The following is a 17,045-nucleotide window of genomic DNA, read 5'->3' as shown; positions in this document are numbered from 1 at the left end:
CAAACACTGTGGGAGTTAAGTACTCCGCTACAGCGGATGCATCGGATCACTTTTGTATAGGTATCCACTAAAGCCCATTGGATAGGGACCCTTATCTCAGCTAAAGGTGGCTATTGCTTCAAGGATTCAATGTTTCAGACCTGCATTAGCATAAGCAATTAAGTTCACTCGAGCAGGATGCGACGCCTCTATCACAGATACCTCAGCTAGCCCCAAACCTTAGAGTTCTAGATCCGTATGAGCAATGTAGAACTGTGAGATTTCGTCATGAGCGGATATACCTCGTGCAGCAATGATCCTCAATTGGTGGCGGGATAGCGGAGAATAGTCATGTCCGGGGGGCTGTAGTTGACAACATTTGTTTGTGGGTATCAGGTGGAGTCTAACAAACGTACTGGCGCCTTATACGAGAGAAGTGAGGATTCCGCAATAAGACCCAGAAATCAGCCTAGTGGTAAGGCTCAGGTCACACATAGGCAGCCCGTCATTTTTGGCCCCGGGGTCCTTCGATCACTAATGAAAAATACCATAAGCCAATAGTAGATCTGGTCTGTCAAAAGAGATCCATCTTTGGTAAGGTAAGTCACTGTCATATCAGGCAAATCTTATGAATTTACATTAGCGCCCTATTGAAGCTAGGCAGGCTAATGTAGCGCTAGACTGCTTCAAATGTAGTTGAACGCCCATATCTATCTCGGAAAAGCTTTCTTCTCATCTATCAGCTACAATATACACCAATGGCCCGAATGTCAAAGAAGGTACGTATCGTTTCCCCTGACAATATGGATGTTGTAAATGCTAACAGAGAATCCAAGCAGACTTGGTCGACGCCTGATGGGGCCTGCACAAGTTGCCGGACCAGGAAAATCAAGTGTGGGCGAGAGAAACCCAAATGCAGCAGCTGTTACAGAGATCAACATGAATGCGTCTATTCCTCTCCTCCAAAGAGGGTAAACCACATTAAAGTGCTGTAAAGATTCCCTACCACATGATCCAAGATGAACTACTCTTCTGACCCCACTGTAGATGTGAAAGCTTCGATGAGATTCAAGACCGGTTGACGATGATGCAAGACCAGCTTTCTCGACTCACAGGAGCACTCGATAATAGGCAGAATTCAGTGGACCGGGTGGATCGAATAGGTGACAAACAGTCGTCTATGTTGACACCTCCAAGCACAGGCCATGTAGTGTCCGATGCCGACGGTCAAATTCACCGCTATCATGGGCCGTGGACGCTACTTGCACAATGTCGTCAACTTGAGAGTGATCTGGCTAGCTGGCCTAAAGCTGATCATGCTGCTGAGGTGACCTCACTTGTAACCAGCATGGTACAAGAAACAATGAGGGTTCCCAGTTCATCGTTGAACTCCTTTCACGAAATACCTGGAATGGGTATGTGTCTACCACCACGGCAACTCCTGTCTGTCATGGTAGAGTGCTTCTTAAAGAATGCGGACTACGCCACATCAATATTTGATCATCAGTCACTGTACTGTGCAATCGATCGCGTATATCGAGATCCATCAAACCCAGAAGAGAAGCCTTGGGTACTCTGTTTCAATCTCATCATCCTACTTACTCTAGGGGCTGAACATTCATTGCAAAGCGAGGATCCTTTTGTAAGACCGATGCTTCAAGCAGTTCAAACAGCTGCGGGGAATTCACGATTACTTATGGAACCTCGTCTTGTCAGTGTCCAGGCACTTGCATTATTCGTAAGTAAACCACGTCATGCATTGATCGTCATCGTATTTTGGATCTGACGGTTTTGTTTCTTTTTTGTCCAGAGCCTTTTCATGCAGCAATGCTACCCCGATAACGAGCCCCTCGGTGACGGCATCTTTGCTCAGGCATGTGTCTTAGCCCGCCAGATGGGCCTCCCGCAGCCTCACGGTTATGCAGCCACCCCCTCCACCCTAACAGCCGCCGAGGTAGACGAACGGCATCGAGTTTACCAATCCCTATACATCCGTAATAGATACGCCACTACTACTTCGGGCGCTCTAATGTGGTTACCCAATAGTATCATGTGCACTGGAACTGCTTCGGCTGTTGGCGCACATTGGGAGCTCGCAAAGTTGCAAGACGAGATCCATCGAGTACTAGGATCCTGCAGCATTGGGTCCTCAGATCGTCGCATCAAGGTGGCCCAGCTTCGAGAGAAGCTGAGGGTATGGCAGGAAGAATGCCTTGATCCAGACCCTCAAACCATGAGCATGGATCGTGTCATACTCTGCCTACTGTTTCTTGGAACCCGCATATATATTAGCATGGATAATAAGGAAACAGACACTGAGAGCTTCTTGGATGATTGCCGTCTTAGTTGTCTGTTGCTTATTGTCTCTTGTACAAAACATTTACGCCCCGATTTTTCAAACCAGTTTCATCACCTCCTCCACAGACTGAATCCCTCAAGGCGGAAATCAGACGGCTCGTTACACTCATCTCCTTCGTCCACCCCTTCATCATCATCGACATCCTCACCTCTACCGAGTCCTGCTAGTGAGATGCCACCACCATTAGACATGGTTACAAGACCCTCCACTGGTACCTCAACACCTTTATTTACCGCATTACTTCCACTTCCTCGCCTTGCCAACGCGTTCCCTATCACCGCCATATTCATTCTCGCCCGTCATATTGTTGGTATCTCCGCCGAAGGCAACACCATAAATACGCACAGAACAGAAATGGATATCGAATCCGACGCTCTTCTCCTCGAATCTTTACTATTTTGCTTTCAAAATAATCCGCCTTTTCTCGGTGGCAAGGATCAAACCCCTCATTGCAGTTACAAACTCGGGCAAGTCCTCGATCATCTGGTCAGAATTATTCACACCATCACATCCGACCGGACCTCCTCACAAACTCATACCTCTGGACTACCACTGGGAACCGAGCACGCCGAAGTGGGCGACTATATGTCACGAATATTTATGACATCAAAAGGGTCCCCCGAAGCCTCCGATCTAGCCGGGCTTTGGTACCCGAGAGATGTGACAGGAGAAACCTCGATGGATCTCTCCATCCCGGACTTCCAGCCCGTTTGGCCAACTCCACAGGATTCACTAAGTTCATCAACGAATCCTCTCGGTACAGCGGAAGGCTCGATCTACACGCCTGCTATGCATCCCACGCCCATAATCCCCAATACCCCGCTGGACCTTTCGGAATTATTTGGTTTTACCAATTCCGATGCTTCAGAAGTGTGGAATCTAGGGACTGAAACTACAGATTTGTTAGAAAATAGTAGACCTTCTTTGAAACGACAGCGCACTCGTTTTGAGAGTCAGTGATGAAAATTTCTCTCTGTTCGGTGTCTTTGGTGAAATTTTAGAGTTCTATTCGGGTTGCATATTTTCATATTTTCTTCGGCGATGTGGCAATTATTATTATCTTCTTTTCTTTTCGGATGTTTCAATTTTGGGTTATTTTTCTTCTGTCACGGGTTTCATTTTAGATACAAGATTAATTGATGATGACCCCCACGCTAATTGAACTATGTGTTTCATTACGATTCGTCTCTATCTCTTTCTACTGCTTTCTTCTCGATGTTCAGATGTCCCTTTTAAGTTCTAATGAGATCCATACGAGCTTCTGATCAATGCAGTGGACGGCTTTCAAAAATATGGGATGTCTTGCACTATCTGATCAAAATCCCGATCATAGGAGCGAGGCACCGACATATGCAAGATCAAGGCAAGTGAGACTCCTGTCATGAGGAGTGAGTCATGCCAGCCTAGGTGACATTGGTTCAAGCAGTTCTGAGCTCTTGTCTTTCTTTCGAGTTGTTCGATCCCCTTGTCTTTTTCTCCTTTTGCCTCCCTTGATTCTCTTTTCGCCCGCATGAATCATAGTCAAGGTATCACGCAAGTCTTTATAATAGAGATACTAGAATTCTTCAATTTCCAATGCAATAAATTTCATTTTACTGATGAAGCTTACTTAGATCTTTGAAGTTTTGGAGATAAAGTCGTATGAAAATTGAAAATAGTATATTCAAAGCAGTATGCATTAGAAATTCAACCCAGTATCTGTGCACATGTATGTAAGAAGGAACGTAGTATGATAGAACATTGTATATGCAAAATAGACAAGACAGACGCCCGAAAACGAAAAGATTACATCAAACATGAAACATGACGACTCTACTCTATCTCACAGAGACGAAAAGAGACAAACATTAGTTCCGGCCCAAAAATTCTGCCACAGCAACTCCCATCTCTGGCATTTTGGGACCAGGGTCCATCAACGAAAAGTGGTTCACTTCATCAAGAACTGTAACACTCAACTTCTCTCGGCCAATGATGCTGGCCCAACCATCAGCCGTGAAATCAGTGCGGTTGTTCAGCAGCCAGATCATCTCTCTGGGGTCATCAGGTCGAATCTCCATCTTGGGTCCGTTGGGATCCTTGCACACTCCATCCTTGGCGTAGATCATCAACGAAGCGGGAGCATTTGGTAGAGGCGAAGGCTCGTACGCATCCAGAATACTAATGAAAGCATTGAAGTGATGGAGCAACCATTCAGGTGTCTTGGCCTTCTCTCCGTTCTTGCCCGGTGGGGGTCCGAAGATGCCAAGACCGTCGAAGAAATCGAACATGCGCTGGGGCGGGTTTTGCAGGCCGATGGGGTTGGGGGAGTCAAAGAGAACAAGGTGAGAGATCTCAGTTGAGCCGCCCATCTGTCGAATAGCCTCGAAGGCGAGGATACCACCAGCGGACCAACCACCAAGTGCAATGGAGGCAGTGCTATTACCATCCGAGCGAACCTTTTGGATCAGACGCTGCACCTCAGGGAGGTATTGTGCAACCATGCTCGACATAGTGATACCAAGACGTGCCATGTCGTCGGCTGTCTTCCTCCAGGGACAGTTCAGTCCGTACACGGCCACAGTGCTTGGAGCCACGGCCCGGGCGATGTGAGCGTAGGATGAAGCAGAGCCAGAGCCATCAGGGAAGAGGAACAGGATGACCTGAGCAGTCTTGGTAGAGCCGGAAAGGAGAATCGAGGTAGCCTGAGGAAGAGACGAGACAGATGCGACAGCGGGAAGTACAAGGGGCTTGGGCATCACCAATGGAGGCGGAGCAGAGCCGCCTGCCTTCTTATGTGGCTTCTCAAGGCCCATAACATTGTAGATCTCTTCTTCCAGATCGTGAACTGTCTCGAAATCCATCAGCATGTTGCCGGGAATATCCACTTGCAGGAGGTCTTGGAGTCTGCTGCTAAGAGTGAGACCAAGCAGCGAGTCAACACCAATATCAGAGAGACAAGTGAAAGATTTTAGCTCTTCCATGGCAACCTGTGTTTCTTCGCAAATCGCCTGTCGCACAACCAGAGCAACTCGGGCACTTTCAGACGAGCCAAACTCACCACCACCTGGGGTCGCAGGACCGACAGAGCTGGCAGGGCTGGTAATCTGGGATTCGGGATAGTCCTCGTAGCTGCTGGCGCTGCCACTGGGGGTGTCATCCTCATCCTTGTTTGAAAGCAGAGCACGCAAGTCAGCAACAGTAGGTTCATCAACAAATAGGCTCGAAGGGAAGTCGAGGCCCATCTCGTCCCGGATCTTGGCAGTGATCGTCAAAGAAAGCAGAGAGTCTACTCCCAATGAGGCGAAATCGGCATCACCGACAAGATCGGAGAGTGATACTCCAACCTCCTCACTGATGAGTCCGAGAATTCGGTTGAACACATCGGATACGGGTGACCTCTTCTGCTTCGGTGGGGCTTGGCGAGCTGGCTGGGGCGCAGCGGCCTTTGTAGGTGTGCGTGGAGCAGCGGCAGCGACGGGAGCCTTGGGCGCGGCAGATTTGGCAGCGGCATTCGGGAGAAGGTGGTCGAGCGCACGACGAGGAACACCTTGGAACTGTGGAAAGTTAGTGACTTGAAATAAGTTTTCTGGAATATGGAATAACATACCACGACACCGTCAAAGACAGCGATAACCCGATCACCGTCCATGATGTATGTATCTCCAGCGTAGGTAGTGTTCTCAACCAATTGCATACGGTTGTATGCGTGGTAGGTCTTCTTCTCATCAAAAGGCTCAGCAATGCGCATTCGCTCCCATCCGTGGTTGATGAAAACCTGGTCCTTGCTGCAGACACCATCGTTGGCGTTCATAATGAAGCCAGCAACGCCACCCAAACTGTCGATCCATCGGGGGTTCAAGAAGAACTCCTCCTTGCCAACTTGGAACTGAACAGTGGAGACAGCTTCCAACTCATGACTGTCAATCACGATCTCAGACATACCCTGGTACTCCTTCTTGTAGTCAACAAGAGAAGCAAAGAGCTTGTAAGCCATTCCACGCTTGATGAGGTGGGTTTCTGAGCTTGGGCTGTGAATGGCAGCATTCAGGCCCTTGATGCGACTGGTGATGAAGTGAGCGTTGCGCTTCCACTCCTTGAGCCACTGCTGCTTAGGGTAAAGCATGACGTCGAGCTTGGCGTGGGAAGCGGTGCGCTTTCCATTGGCACCCACGCTGAACAAGTCGATAGAGATACGGTTGGCAGGCCAGTCCGCATTCACTGATGCACGGAATAGGTGGGTAGTCTCGTTGCCCTTGGCAATCAAAGGGTTGGAAACCTTGACGTTAGTCACATCCAATCCAGTGGTATCGGGAATCTGGGTGGGACAGTGGCGAATTAAGTAGTCGGCCACAGTGTAAGCCAGATCAGCGTACATGGACTAGAAAAATATGTTAGCGATATGAAACTGAGTGATTTGTGACAAAGGACTTACCGAGGGACACAAAGCAGCTCCGTTTACCAGATGTCCTTGGAGTACTGGCAGCAACTTGGAGTCAAAGATATCCGACTCAACCACCATGGATGATTTCTGAGAATCGTGGAACTCCTCGACAATCTGCTGGGCACATGGTGAAAGATACTTCCGCACCACTGGTACTGGAGTAGGTGCTGCAGCAATTTGTTGAGGGAAATCTCCACCCTTGTAGAGAAGGAAGTCGTTCTTGTACTGAATCCAGTAGTTCTTCAGGTCCCAAGAGTACATGGGAAGCTTGACCATCTGGTGTGATGCTGGGAAGTGACGGTGGTACTCATTCCAGTTGATATCAATACCCGCCAAGTAAAGAGTCTTGAGACCAGTGGTAAGAGTTTGGTATGAGTCCACGTTCTGGCGCAAAGAGGCAATCGTCTTCACACGCGAGTCAATTGTACCCTTGACCATACCACCACAAGCGGGGTGGGCGCCAATCTCAACCCAGATGGTGCGATCAGCATCTGCGAGTTCGCCAGCAGAAGCCAGAGCCTGCTTGAAGTTTACTTGGCCTCTGCATGCAGCGACCAGGTATTCTGCGTTCAGAGTGCCAGTCTCACCCGCAGGAACAACTCTTCCATGGAACGGCGAGAGAACGGGAAGAGTAGGAGCGTTGTAAGTGACGCCCTGTGAGGCACTCTCCAAGAAGTCGACCATGATAGGCTCGACCTGAGGGGAGTGGAAGGCATAAGGCACATTCAACTTGACCACTTCAACTCCAGCCTGTGAGGCCTTCTGGGCAACCTCATCAATCTTGTCAACGGGACCAGCAATGACGTGGCCAGATGGCTGGTTGGCGCAAGCAATCTCACACTCTGGGTTGGCACTTGCATCTCGCATCAGTTGCTCAGCCACATCCTCAGATGCCTTGACTGCGAGCATAGAGTGGGTGCCGCGAGTGCAAAGCTTCTCGAGGAGTGTAGCCCGTGTCGCAACCAAGTAGATCATATCAGCGCTGCTAAGCACTCCAGCTGCATACAGAGCAGGATACTCCCCGAGACTGTGTCCAATCACAGCTGCTGGGTTCAGGCCCCAGGACTTCCATAGCTCGTAAAGAGCGACCTGCACACAAACAAGAGCAAGTTGTGTGACGACGGGACCGACGTTTGGAAGTTCCTCAGCAGTGATGGTTCCATCAATCATTCCAAGGAAGGATGGGAAGCCCTGAATTTCGGCAAGGCGGTTCAACTTGTGAATTTTGGTCTTGAATGTCTCATTGACCGCGAATAGCTGTGCTCCAATCTCAGTGTACAAGGTTCCCTGTCCTGTGAACGCGACCGCAACGCGTGCCTGCTTCTTAGCACTGGAAGGAATTGGCTTGAAGTCGGAGATTGTTGACTCATTCTCTAGCGTCCAAGATCGCAGAGAGGATTTCACAGAGTTCAGGTCAGACCCAGAAACGATGACACGATAGTTGTGTTGTGTTCGTCGAGCTGTGGTGGTATAGGATAGTGTAGCCAGAGAGGGGGGTGTGACTCTCTTCTCAATGGAGGCGAGAATGGACTTTATGTTAGCCAGCAGAGACTTCGGTGATTTAGCTGAAACTGTCACCAAGTGAGTAGAGCGAGGATCTGTCAAGTGATCAATCGATTTTGGCAGTGGCGCATCTTCAACCAGCATGGCGGTGTTTCCACCAGCAGCACTAAAGTTGTTCAAGAAGACAGCACGTCTACCAGAAGCGCTGTTCTCACGAAGCCAGGGCTTGACCTCAAAAGCAATGTTCACACCTCGCTGAGCAAGATCCAGGGGGTAGTTGTGGTTGATCCGGTTCTTGATACCACAGTGAGGGGGGGATCTCGTTGTGCTTCATCATCTCCATGACCTTGATCAATGAGCAGACACCAGATGCAGACTCGGCATGTCCGATATTAGCCTTAGCAGAGCCAATGAAGAGTGGTCGCTCTGGAGACATCTCTGTTCTCTTGTACTTGGGAACAAAAGCAGAGAGAACAGAGTTCATCTCGGTCGCATCTCCTGCTTGCGTGCCAGTACCGTGCATCTCGATGTAGCTAACATCGGTAGGGTCGATACCCGAGTGACGGATAATGTTCTTGAACACACTGATCTGATCACCCTCGTGAGGTCGGGTGATACTCTCAGTCTGACCACAGTGGTTGGTGTTGGTACCCAGAATGACACCGAAGATTGGGTCATTGTCTGCCTCTGCATCTTCAAGTCGCTTCAGGACAACAGAGCCAACAGCGTCTGATCGGCAGTAACCACTGGCCTCGTCATCGAAGGCATTGCAGTTTCCTGTTATCGCTGTTAGCATTTGGATTTGATTTGAGATCATTGAGACATACCGGTTGTAGACAAGAAATGAGCACGATCCAACCCAGCAAAGTTATCAGGGCTGGTAAGAACATTGGTTCCACCAGCAATAGCGGCATCACATTCTCCTCTCCAGAGGTAACTGCACGCAGCTTGAATGGCAGCAAAACTGGAAGAGCAGGCAGTATCGATACTCAGACTGGGTCCTGAGAAACGGAAGAAGTAGCTGATACGACCAGGCACAAACGCACGATTTCCACCAGGGATGAAGTATGTGCCGACATCTTGACCACTGTTCACCTCACGCCAGTCATCGCTAGTAGTTCCGAAGAATACACCAATACGATCTTGCTGTGTGCTTGCAGTGCGGTTTCTTACCATACCAGCCATTTCCATGGCCTCGTATGTGGTGGTGATAGCTAGTCGCTGAGCAGGATCGGTGTTCTCTGCTTCCTTGGGAGACATATTGAAGAAGCGGGTATCAAAGACACCTGGCTCATCGATCCAACATCCATACTTGACACGGCTGGTGTTCTTTCTCTTACCGGTCGGATCATAGTATTTCTCCCACTCGAATCGATCACGCGGAACCTCACGGTGAACATCTTGGCCGGATCTGAGAAGCTCCCAAAAGGCGTCGTTTGATGCAGCAGACGGGAAACGACCCGAGTATCCAACAATAGCAATCTTGGAATGCTCGAAGCGTCCAGTGGGTGTTGGCTCATCTAGCAGACCGGATCCAGTGGCATCTGTGACCGTGACTTGAATCTCCTTTTCCTTGGTAAGTGCCGAGGCGATCATCGTCCCCGCATTACTGGAGAACGGGAGAATAGTGCATTCTTGAGCTTCCCCTTGCGTCAGCCATGACTGACAAGAGTCGAGGATCAAATCCCAGCAGACAGGTTTTAGCAGGGTCTCTTGAACAACGGTGTGCAGTAGCTCGTGGAAGCTGGAAGCGGAAATGAGCTCTCCAGTAGCGGAGGAAAGCACAGGCAGACGAGCCTTTTGATCGGCTGTGTCCGAGCCTGCAAGGTAGCTAACAATTTGCTCAACGTCGGTCTCAGAAAATAGATGTGCGGCGTGGTATGGTGAAGCAATATCAAGGTATTTGTATCGGAGTTGCTCAGAGTAGGTTTCCAGGAATCCTTGTAGAATTGATGGTTGTCCGCTGAGTGTGATAGTTAAGCTGGCAGTAACAGCACTTTTCCAAAGGCTTGAATGACGAAGTGGTGTCTATGAAATCATCAAATATTAATATTTAATCCGAAAAATGGAGGAATACTTGCATCCCACCAACTCACCTTTGCTGCCATATATTCTTGGGCGAGGTCTTCAACGGTTTGCTCTCCCCGGGAACTCACAGCCACGGACCATGATGTGGATCCCTCTGACTGAGGGCTATTCGACAAGCTCCGTGAGATCAAAAACGAGACAAGCGCAGTTCGAAAAGCCAAAATGGCTGCTTCAGCTCCATTGTTGACAAGATCGACAATATTTTGAGAAGATGCAAGGGCCGATGCAGCAAACCCACCAGTGCATGGACCAATGATGCAGGCGCTGGATGGGGGAAAGATCCTCGAACCGTGCGAGAAATACCTATAATGAATCAGTCAAATTGCAAATCGCACCAAACAGGACCGTGGGGTAATTCTTACACAATACTCTGGGCCACTTGCTGCACACTGAGCAGGAAGAATGCAAGAACCGGTGTTCCACTGGTCTCTCCAAGTCGTGACACCAGGTCAATCAATGTGGTAAAACGAGGGAATAAGTCTTGTTGTTCCAAAGGAAGACCGTCTAGCAGTCTTCGTAGCTGGTGGTTCACACGCTGAAAGAAGGCAGCAAGAAGTGGGTTGGTCTTGACATGTAGAAGACGCTTCAACGATTCTTCCACATTAGCCAGGCTCAAGTCTCCAAAGAGGATGACTTGGCTCTGGACAGGCTGATCATCATTCATCTCAGTAGTTGCCATGGCTGGCAAGTAACTGATCTCTTTACAGAGGAATGAATGACTATTAAGCAGTGTGCTAAAATATTCTATTGTAGCTATGAGAACAGTGGCTTATACGGCTCTTTTCAATGAAAATCATGATATCTGCGAGTCATTTGGAACGTGCACTCGGGCTACGGGCCCCGAGGATGGAGCTGACAATCACTAAAATGGTGGAATTCGGCTTGCCAAATTGATATGAGTAAGATTGCTTCGGCTCCCATAAGACATTGACCGATTGGCTGGGATGCTCGGGCAGCAGTGGTCTACTCAATACATTAGTCTTATCTGCGGCTTTAGTTTGACCCCCAGCTTCGTATAATAGCCAGCCTTCTTTCGACGGCCTGCCCGAACCTGCACTTCCAGTGGTCTATTTGCGTCCAGCCCCATTATTTTGAGATATTGACCCTTGCTTATTCCGATCCTCCTCCATTGAGATCTCGCCATTCCACCAAGATGTACGCTTTTACTATTCTTGGATTTAAGAGAGATGACATGAGTGAAGATGAGTACCACAATTATATCAGCACTGTGCATTCGGGGCACCTGAAGGCCCTACTGGCCCAGAATGACATTGTCTCCTACACCATGGTATGGATGATCTTTTGATCAAAAAAACTAGCAAAAGCAATTATTAATAATGGGGTCTCAGCAACACAACACCTCCCAAACCCGGAATGATCTCATCAACAAGGTGTACAACGGCCAAATGCCTGTGGAAAAAGTCTTCGATTGCGACGCTATTATTCAGGTGGTCTTCAAGACGGTGGAGGATTATCTACGTGTTCGAGAGGATCCCCACTTCCAGAATGTCGTGAACCCGGATCATGTAAACTTTGCGCATCCTACGAAGACGAGATTTGTGATGGGATGGCATGAGGTGCATGTTGCCGATGGCAAAGTTGTTTCCTAAATTTAGACTTCCTTATGGGGTCAAGCTATGTACATGTTTACTCTATCTGGATGGATTTATTCAAATCATCCCGAAAATTTGCGCATATCCTCGACTGAATTACTTCATTTGGATAGAGATCAACAGATAGATACAGGAAATCTTGGACTACTCAGGCTTCATTCAGCCCCCAATTTAAATCTCCAGCTGCACCTCCCACAGACCACGGCAGCTGTGCGATGTATGGCGTTCCTGGTATTGGATCTGCAAACGAGTTAATTTTTAAGATTCCAAATAGATCGACGGGAGAAGGACAAACCTTGAAGTTGGGATCCGCAGACTGAAGAAGCTGGGACCACTCGGTGGATGTGCGCTGCTTCACGTTGTGCATCGTGGTCAAAGTCACATCTCTTCTGCGGAATGCTCTCTCGACATGACTTTCAAATGTGGACCATATGGGAGAAACCAGGTCACTGATAAGGACGATCGGCTTGATACCCTGGTGCTCCATTGCAGGCAAAAAGCTTCGCAGTAAAGCAATGACCTCCTCGTCGCCATGGCTCCACAATACTCCACGCAGAAGGAAAACGACAGTATTGTCGGTGTAGTCGCCGACTTCATCGCACTTTCTGATGGCAAACAAATCCCTCTGCGAGAACTTGACCCGCGATGCAAGCTCAGAGTCAAGAGTTTGCTTCCCGCGACTGATCAGTTCAGCTGAAGTGTCTTGAACTTCGAACTCAGCATTCGGGTACAAGGTTGCAAGCTCCGCTGAAAAAGCTCCAGTCTTGCCCTGGATCTCAACGATGTGAAGAGACTTCCCGTTTTGAAGACCTTTCGATCCCTTGACCCACTGTATGATCATATCGTTTCCAGCATCGAGATCTGAAGAGGGTGAGTCAATTTTCATTATTTGAGCCAGGAACTCCAATGCTTACTCTTTGATACACTTTGCATCGCCTGCGCAAAACGTTTACCCTTTTCAGGATGCTCCCGGTGCCAATCATACATTGGCATGCCCCATCTGAAAAAAAGTTAGCAGAGGTTGAGAGTTTCCAGACAAGCAGATCACCTACGCAAGTTCAAATGCAGCCTGACCTTCATTCCAGTAGGGGTTTGGCTTCCGCAATGAGTCTGCCAAGTGCGCACTCGCAACTCGCGTCTCGAAGGTTTGAAATCCAATGAAGCTCTTATATCCTTGATCCTTGACCAGAGTTTCCGAAATCGCAGTATGCGAAAACTCTCCCTCAGTTTCCTCGCGAATAATTCCGACCGTGGCGACAAGTCGGCAAATACGGAGCAGCTTGTCAGCCGGCAGTCCGGTGCGTGTCGCAAGCTCAGCAATTGGGATCTTCGATCCATTCAGAGGGATTTGCTCGAGAACATTGTGGTCTAGGAGGGTGTACAGTGCGCCATGTTCCCAGTTGACCGAGACATACTCATGAAGGAATCCATGGGGACCCTCCAAGAGCATTCCCAGGTTCTGGCTAAGGCCTGTGATCTTGGATCGCAGGGCCTCGATTTCGGCATTGTGGGTCGTCCACAGACCCGATGTGGTGCCTACATTGAGATCATTGGGGATAGCAATATCACTATCGGTGAGACTCTTCGATAACTTGGTTGTAGTATCGAGGATCTGCTGAGCAGTCTTGATAAGAGTATTCTGATCCATTATTGGCTACTTCTGATAGAAAAAACTGGGTGCAGAAGCTTTGGACAAGTTTACTGAGGAGGGCCTGAAAAGGAGGGCCTGAAAAGCAGAGTAAGAAAGGTAAAGGACTCAAAGCATTAACTAGCATATCTGATATCATAGAATCTATTTTGTATGACTCTCAATTGAAGCAAATGTCTCCAAGTATCACTAGTTTGACGTAGATCGGAGAACTGGCACCCGATAATTATCCCGATTGCTTCCCGACTGCGAGATTGTTTCTCGTCGGACAAAGATCTGAACAGCAGCTCGGCCTCTTCGGGCCCCGAGCACCGAAAAAGAAAATATAGAAAAACCTAATAAAGATTCAGGAATATGCAGATATGCACAATAGTGGAGTAAGTGGAGTCAGACCAAAAGGTAGGACAATGCCCCCAAAATCTAGTGATCTCCAGGGCGCCAACACAACATGTAGATCACTCTAGAAAGCCGCAATAGTCATAAAAGATTCCAATCACTAATAGTTCAAACTTCGTAAGTGAAGAACGGATCGCATATATGTATGATGTGTTCAATATAGATGACTTGGCTGCCTTAATTTCATGCACTTGGTTCTACCAGCTAGAAACTCAGATCCAAACTCGGACTACGGAGTATTTTTTGAACAGCTCAAAGTGGGGGCTGATTCAATACGACTTTGGAGCCCCGGTCTAGACTGAAATAATGGAGTACCAAAACAGACAATCAAAAAACAGTGTGCAGAGTAGAGTAGAGATCAATTGATAATGTTTTATCTATAACACCCGAAAAAAACACATAAATCTTCCTGTGAAGATGCTCTCGGAAGAACCTAGGATGCTTGTGCAACCTCCTTTCGACTATCATGGCCATCCATGGGCAGGAATCCACGCTTGAAGACTGGGCTCTCCTGGATCTTGTTCCAGTCGTGCAACATTCTTCCGTTCTCAACAGAGCAAGTCACCTCCTCCTTTCCTCGAGGAATCATCTCAGCTTCGTATTCCTTGATGGCGTCAGATAGTGCGGTCGATCCACTGTGGACGCCAGCAAGCCCCGCCAAGAGTTTGGATACATCACAAATGCAGTGGTTCAGTCCCTGTCCGCGGTCTGCAATGAAATATGCATGTTAGCCTGAATCTGATACCTCGAAATTTCGAGTCAGCGGCATTATAAACTCACATGGTGGCATTGGGTGCGCAGCATCTCCAACTAGCGTCAATCGACCATCCTTGTTGTTCCATGGCTGACTGATCCAGTAACTAATGTCGGCCTTGTGGACCTCTGTCTCCTCGGGCATCCACATGAAAGCGGAACGAGCGGGCTCTCCCAGACCCTCTGCCTTAGACTTGACGAGCGCAAGTCGCTCGGCGTAGCACATGGCGTTGTCGCTTTGACCCATCCAAGCCATGGCCATATGAAAAACCCAAGTCTCAGGGTGGTCCGGACCATCGGGCATGCTCGAGACTGCAAATCGTTTATTAAAAAAAACAATAAGAAGTTAAAGGGAGACAGTATGCGACTTACTGGATTGGAAGGCGTGGAAAGATCGCTCGCTCAGAGCCAAGTAGCTGGTAGGATACTTCTCACGAACAAACTTCGCCTTCTCAGCATCATTGTAGCATACAGTCATGTTAGTGTGGAAGATAGGGAATGAGGTAGTGGCGGCGAGTTTGGCATCTCCCATGGCAGTTTCTCGCACACGAGATCGGGGTCCATCAGCACCAACGATCATAGTTCCAGAGACAAGAGTTCCATCAGTAAACGTAGCGATCACACCATTGCCGCTCTCGTTAAATGCAACATCTGCCAGAGTTTTGCCGTACTAATTCCATCTTGTGTTAGTTTTTGTCTTCGCCAAACGAAGTGATCACATCCTGGCATACCTGTACATCGATACCCTCAGAGCACAAAGCGCGCATCTTGCTTCGTGGAACTCGCAATCCATCCTTATAGGGAACTCCAGTAATCAAATCTCCGGTCTCGCCGTGGATGATTGGGTATAGTCCAGAGTGGATACCAGCAACTGGGTTACAAGCGATCGTCGCCAGCTTCGCGCGGACTTCAGTTGGGAGAATCTCAGCTAGAAGTGGAAGCGACCAGTGGATGGCCATAGTCCATTCATTACTGCGGGAGTTCAGGGAGGCATCGCGCTCGAAACACGAATACGAGATACCGGCCTAGAATTGTGCGATGTTAGATTTGATCAGGACCTGGAGGATGAATATTGCAAACCTTTTTCAGACCTTGGCAGGTCAAGAGACCGGTGATTCCTGAGAGATAATGAGCATATTTACATCTATCAAAGAGCATCAAGTTTTACCGGCTCCAATAACAATAACATGTGTCTGAGGAGTAGCCATTTTGTCTTGTAGAAACACTGAAGTGTGTGTAACAAATTTAAATCAAAGTTGTTAATCTAATATCTTCCGTTCCATGAGGGCCAGGGTTCAAATTATCTATATCATCGTCTTTCCTCTCATGCCCGACTAGATGGCAATGACATGCCAGAGTTGATCTCGGCACCTGAACGATCGACATCCGCGTTATACGAAATTCGGATACCGACTGGGTTGCCTCACGGAATCCGGGCTCCGAGTAGCGGTAAGAAGAGTTCGTTGGTCATCCAAATGCGCTTTTTTTATCTCATTTCTATGCTAGCTGATTATAGGCTAGCTGTATTGTATCCTATTTTCAAGATTGAATACTCAACTTAACAAAAATAGTTATCATATACAATTTTCTGTGTCACAGAGATGTATGCAAAGTTACCATCAAACAATATTATGCGCCAGACAAGCAATATTAGGTACTATGATATCTCCGTATTTCCAGATCCTCCCCTCTCACAAACCTCACCTCAGCAAAAATGAAGCTCACCTACCTCGTGCCCCTCGCCGCCTTCGCAGTGACCGCGCTCGGCAGTCGCCCAACTCCTCCGAACTTGACGTTTCTGTTTAGTGCCAACCTGACAAAGGGATCCGCAAAGATCTATGATCAGTCCGAGACCGAGATCAAGGCCTTGCAGACCCTCACCGGTGGAATAATTGCAGGACCTAACTTCAATGGTCCGATACCTCCGATACCCAAAACTCTACTCCGTACTAGGTAGTGAATACCAAGAAATAATGAGCTGAAGCTAATGAAGTTGGTCATATTAGGCACTGTTTACGGCGGGACAGCGCTGAGTTCGAGCAGCGCTGATGGAACGATCCGAGCTGATGCCCACTACTTAATTGAAACCACTGACGGAGCCAATATTCTGGTTACGGAGAGTGCGGCTATCCCTTACGTCTCCGTGCTTTTTGACACCAGTTCCGAGAAGTATGACTGGCTCAACAATGTTACGGCGTGGGGAACTCCACCGGATCTGAGTTATATCAACTATCTGGAGTACTGGCGGGTGAGTTGAAGTCATCCATATTTAGCCGGTTGATAAAT

The 17,045-nt window shown here is 48.4% G+C and overlaps 6 protein-coding genes across 6 annotated transcripts; 3 read left to right on the top strand and 3 right to left on the bottom strand.

Moving 5' to 3' along the window:
- Window positions 1–1,066: 1,066 nt before the first annotated feature.
- On the top strand, window positions 1,067–3,298 carry N7483_012535 (fungal specific transcription factor domain-containing protein; the record flags this gene model as incomplete). Its single annotated transcript, XM_057095962.1, has 2 exons — window positions 1,067–1,717; window positions 1,790–3,298. 2 exons carry the CDS (start codon window positions 1,067–1,069, stop codon window positions 3,296–3,298), a joined length of 2,160 nt encoding a protein of 719 aa, XP_056941933.1.
- An 887-nt stretch (window positions 3,299–4,185) lies between these two features.
- N7483_012534 (type I polyketide synthase) lies at window positions 4,186–11,028 on the bottom strand (the record flags this gene model as incomplete). Its single annotated transcript, XM_057095961.1, has 7 exons — window positions 4,186–5,871; window positions 5,925–6,695; window positions 6,750–8,466; window positions 8,513–9,038; window positions 9,089–10,289; window positions 10,358–10,652; window positions 10,712–11,028. The coding sequence occupies 7 exons, from the start codon at window positions 11,026–11,028 to the stop codon at window positions 4,186–4,188; spliced, it is 6,513 nt and encodes a 2,170-aa protein (XP_056941932.1).
- A 474-nt stretch (window positions 11,029–11,502) lies between these two features.
- On the top strand, window positions 11,503–11,959 carry N7483_012533 (EthD domain-containing protein; the record flags this gene model as incomplete). Its single annotated transcript, XM_057095960.1, has 2 exons — window positions 11,503–11,637; window positions 11,699–11,959. The coding sequence occupies 2 exons, from the start codon at window positions 11,503–11,505 to the stop codon at window positions 11,957–11,959; spliced, it is 396 nt and encodes a 131-aa protein (XP_056941931.1).
- A 174-nt stretch (window positions 11,960–12,133) lies between these two features.
- On the bottom strand, window positions 12,134–13,610 carry N7483_012532 (O-methyltransferase; the record flags this gene model as incomplete). Its single annotated transcript, XM_057095959.1, has 4 exons — window positions 12,134–12,202; window positions 12,258–12,823; window positions 12,877–12,962; window positions 13,015–13,610. 4 exons carry the CDS (start codon window positions 13,608–13,610, stop codon window positions 12,134–12,136), a joined length of 1,317 nt encoding a protein of 438 aa, XP_056941930.1.
- Window positions 13,611–14,439: 829 nt separating this feature from the next.
- N7483_012531 (FAD-dependent oxidoreductase) lies at window positions 14,440–15,967 on the bottom strand (the record flags this gene model as incomplete). Its single annotated transcript, XM_057095958.1, has 6 exons — window positions 14,440–14,714; window positions 14,787–15,071; window positions 15,132–15,429; window positions 15,491–15,784; window positions 15,840–15,877; window positions 15,928–15,967. The coding sequence occupies 6 exons, from the start codon at window positions 15,965–15,967 to the stop codon at window positions 14,440–14,442; spliced, it is 1,230 nt and encodes a 409-aa protein (XP_056941929.1).
- Window positions 15,968–16,473: 506 nt separating this feature from the next.
- On the top strand, window positions 16,474–17,016 carry N7483_012530 (uncharacterized protein; the record flags this gene model as incomplete). The annotated part of the gene is made up of 2 exons (XM_057095957.1): window positions 16,474–16,705; window positions 16,766–17,016. 2 exons carry the CDS (start codon window positions 16,474–16,476, stop codon window positions 17,014–17,016), a joined length of 483 nt encoding a protein of 160 aa, XP_056941928.1.
- Window positions 17,017–17,045: the final 29 nt, after the last annotated feature.

Source organism: Penicillium malachiteum (genome assembly GCF_028827825.1).
Source record: "Penicillium malachiteum strain IBT 17515 chromosome Unknown utg000005l:1.0-9002435.0:326005.0-9005861.0, whole genome shotgun sequence".
Taxonomy (NCBI): Eukaryota; Fungi; Ascomycota; class Eurotiomycetes; order Eurotiales; family Aspergillaceae; genus Penicillium; species Penicillium malachiteum.
The sequence above is the reverse complement of the archived record's forward strand: the minus strand, read 5'-3'. Positions and strand labels throughout refer to the sequence as shown.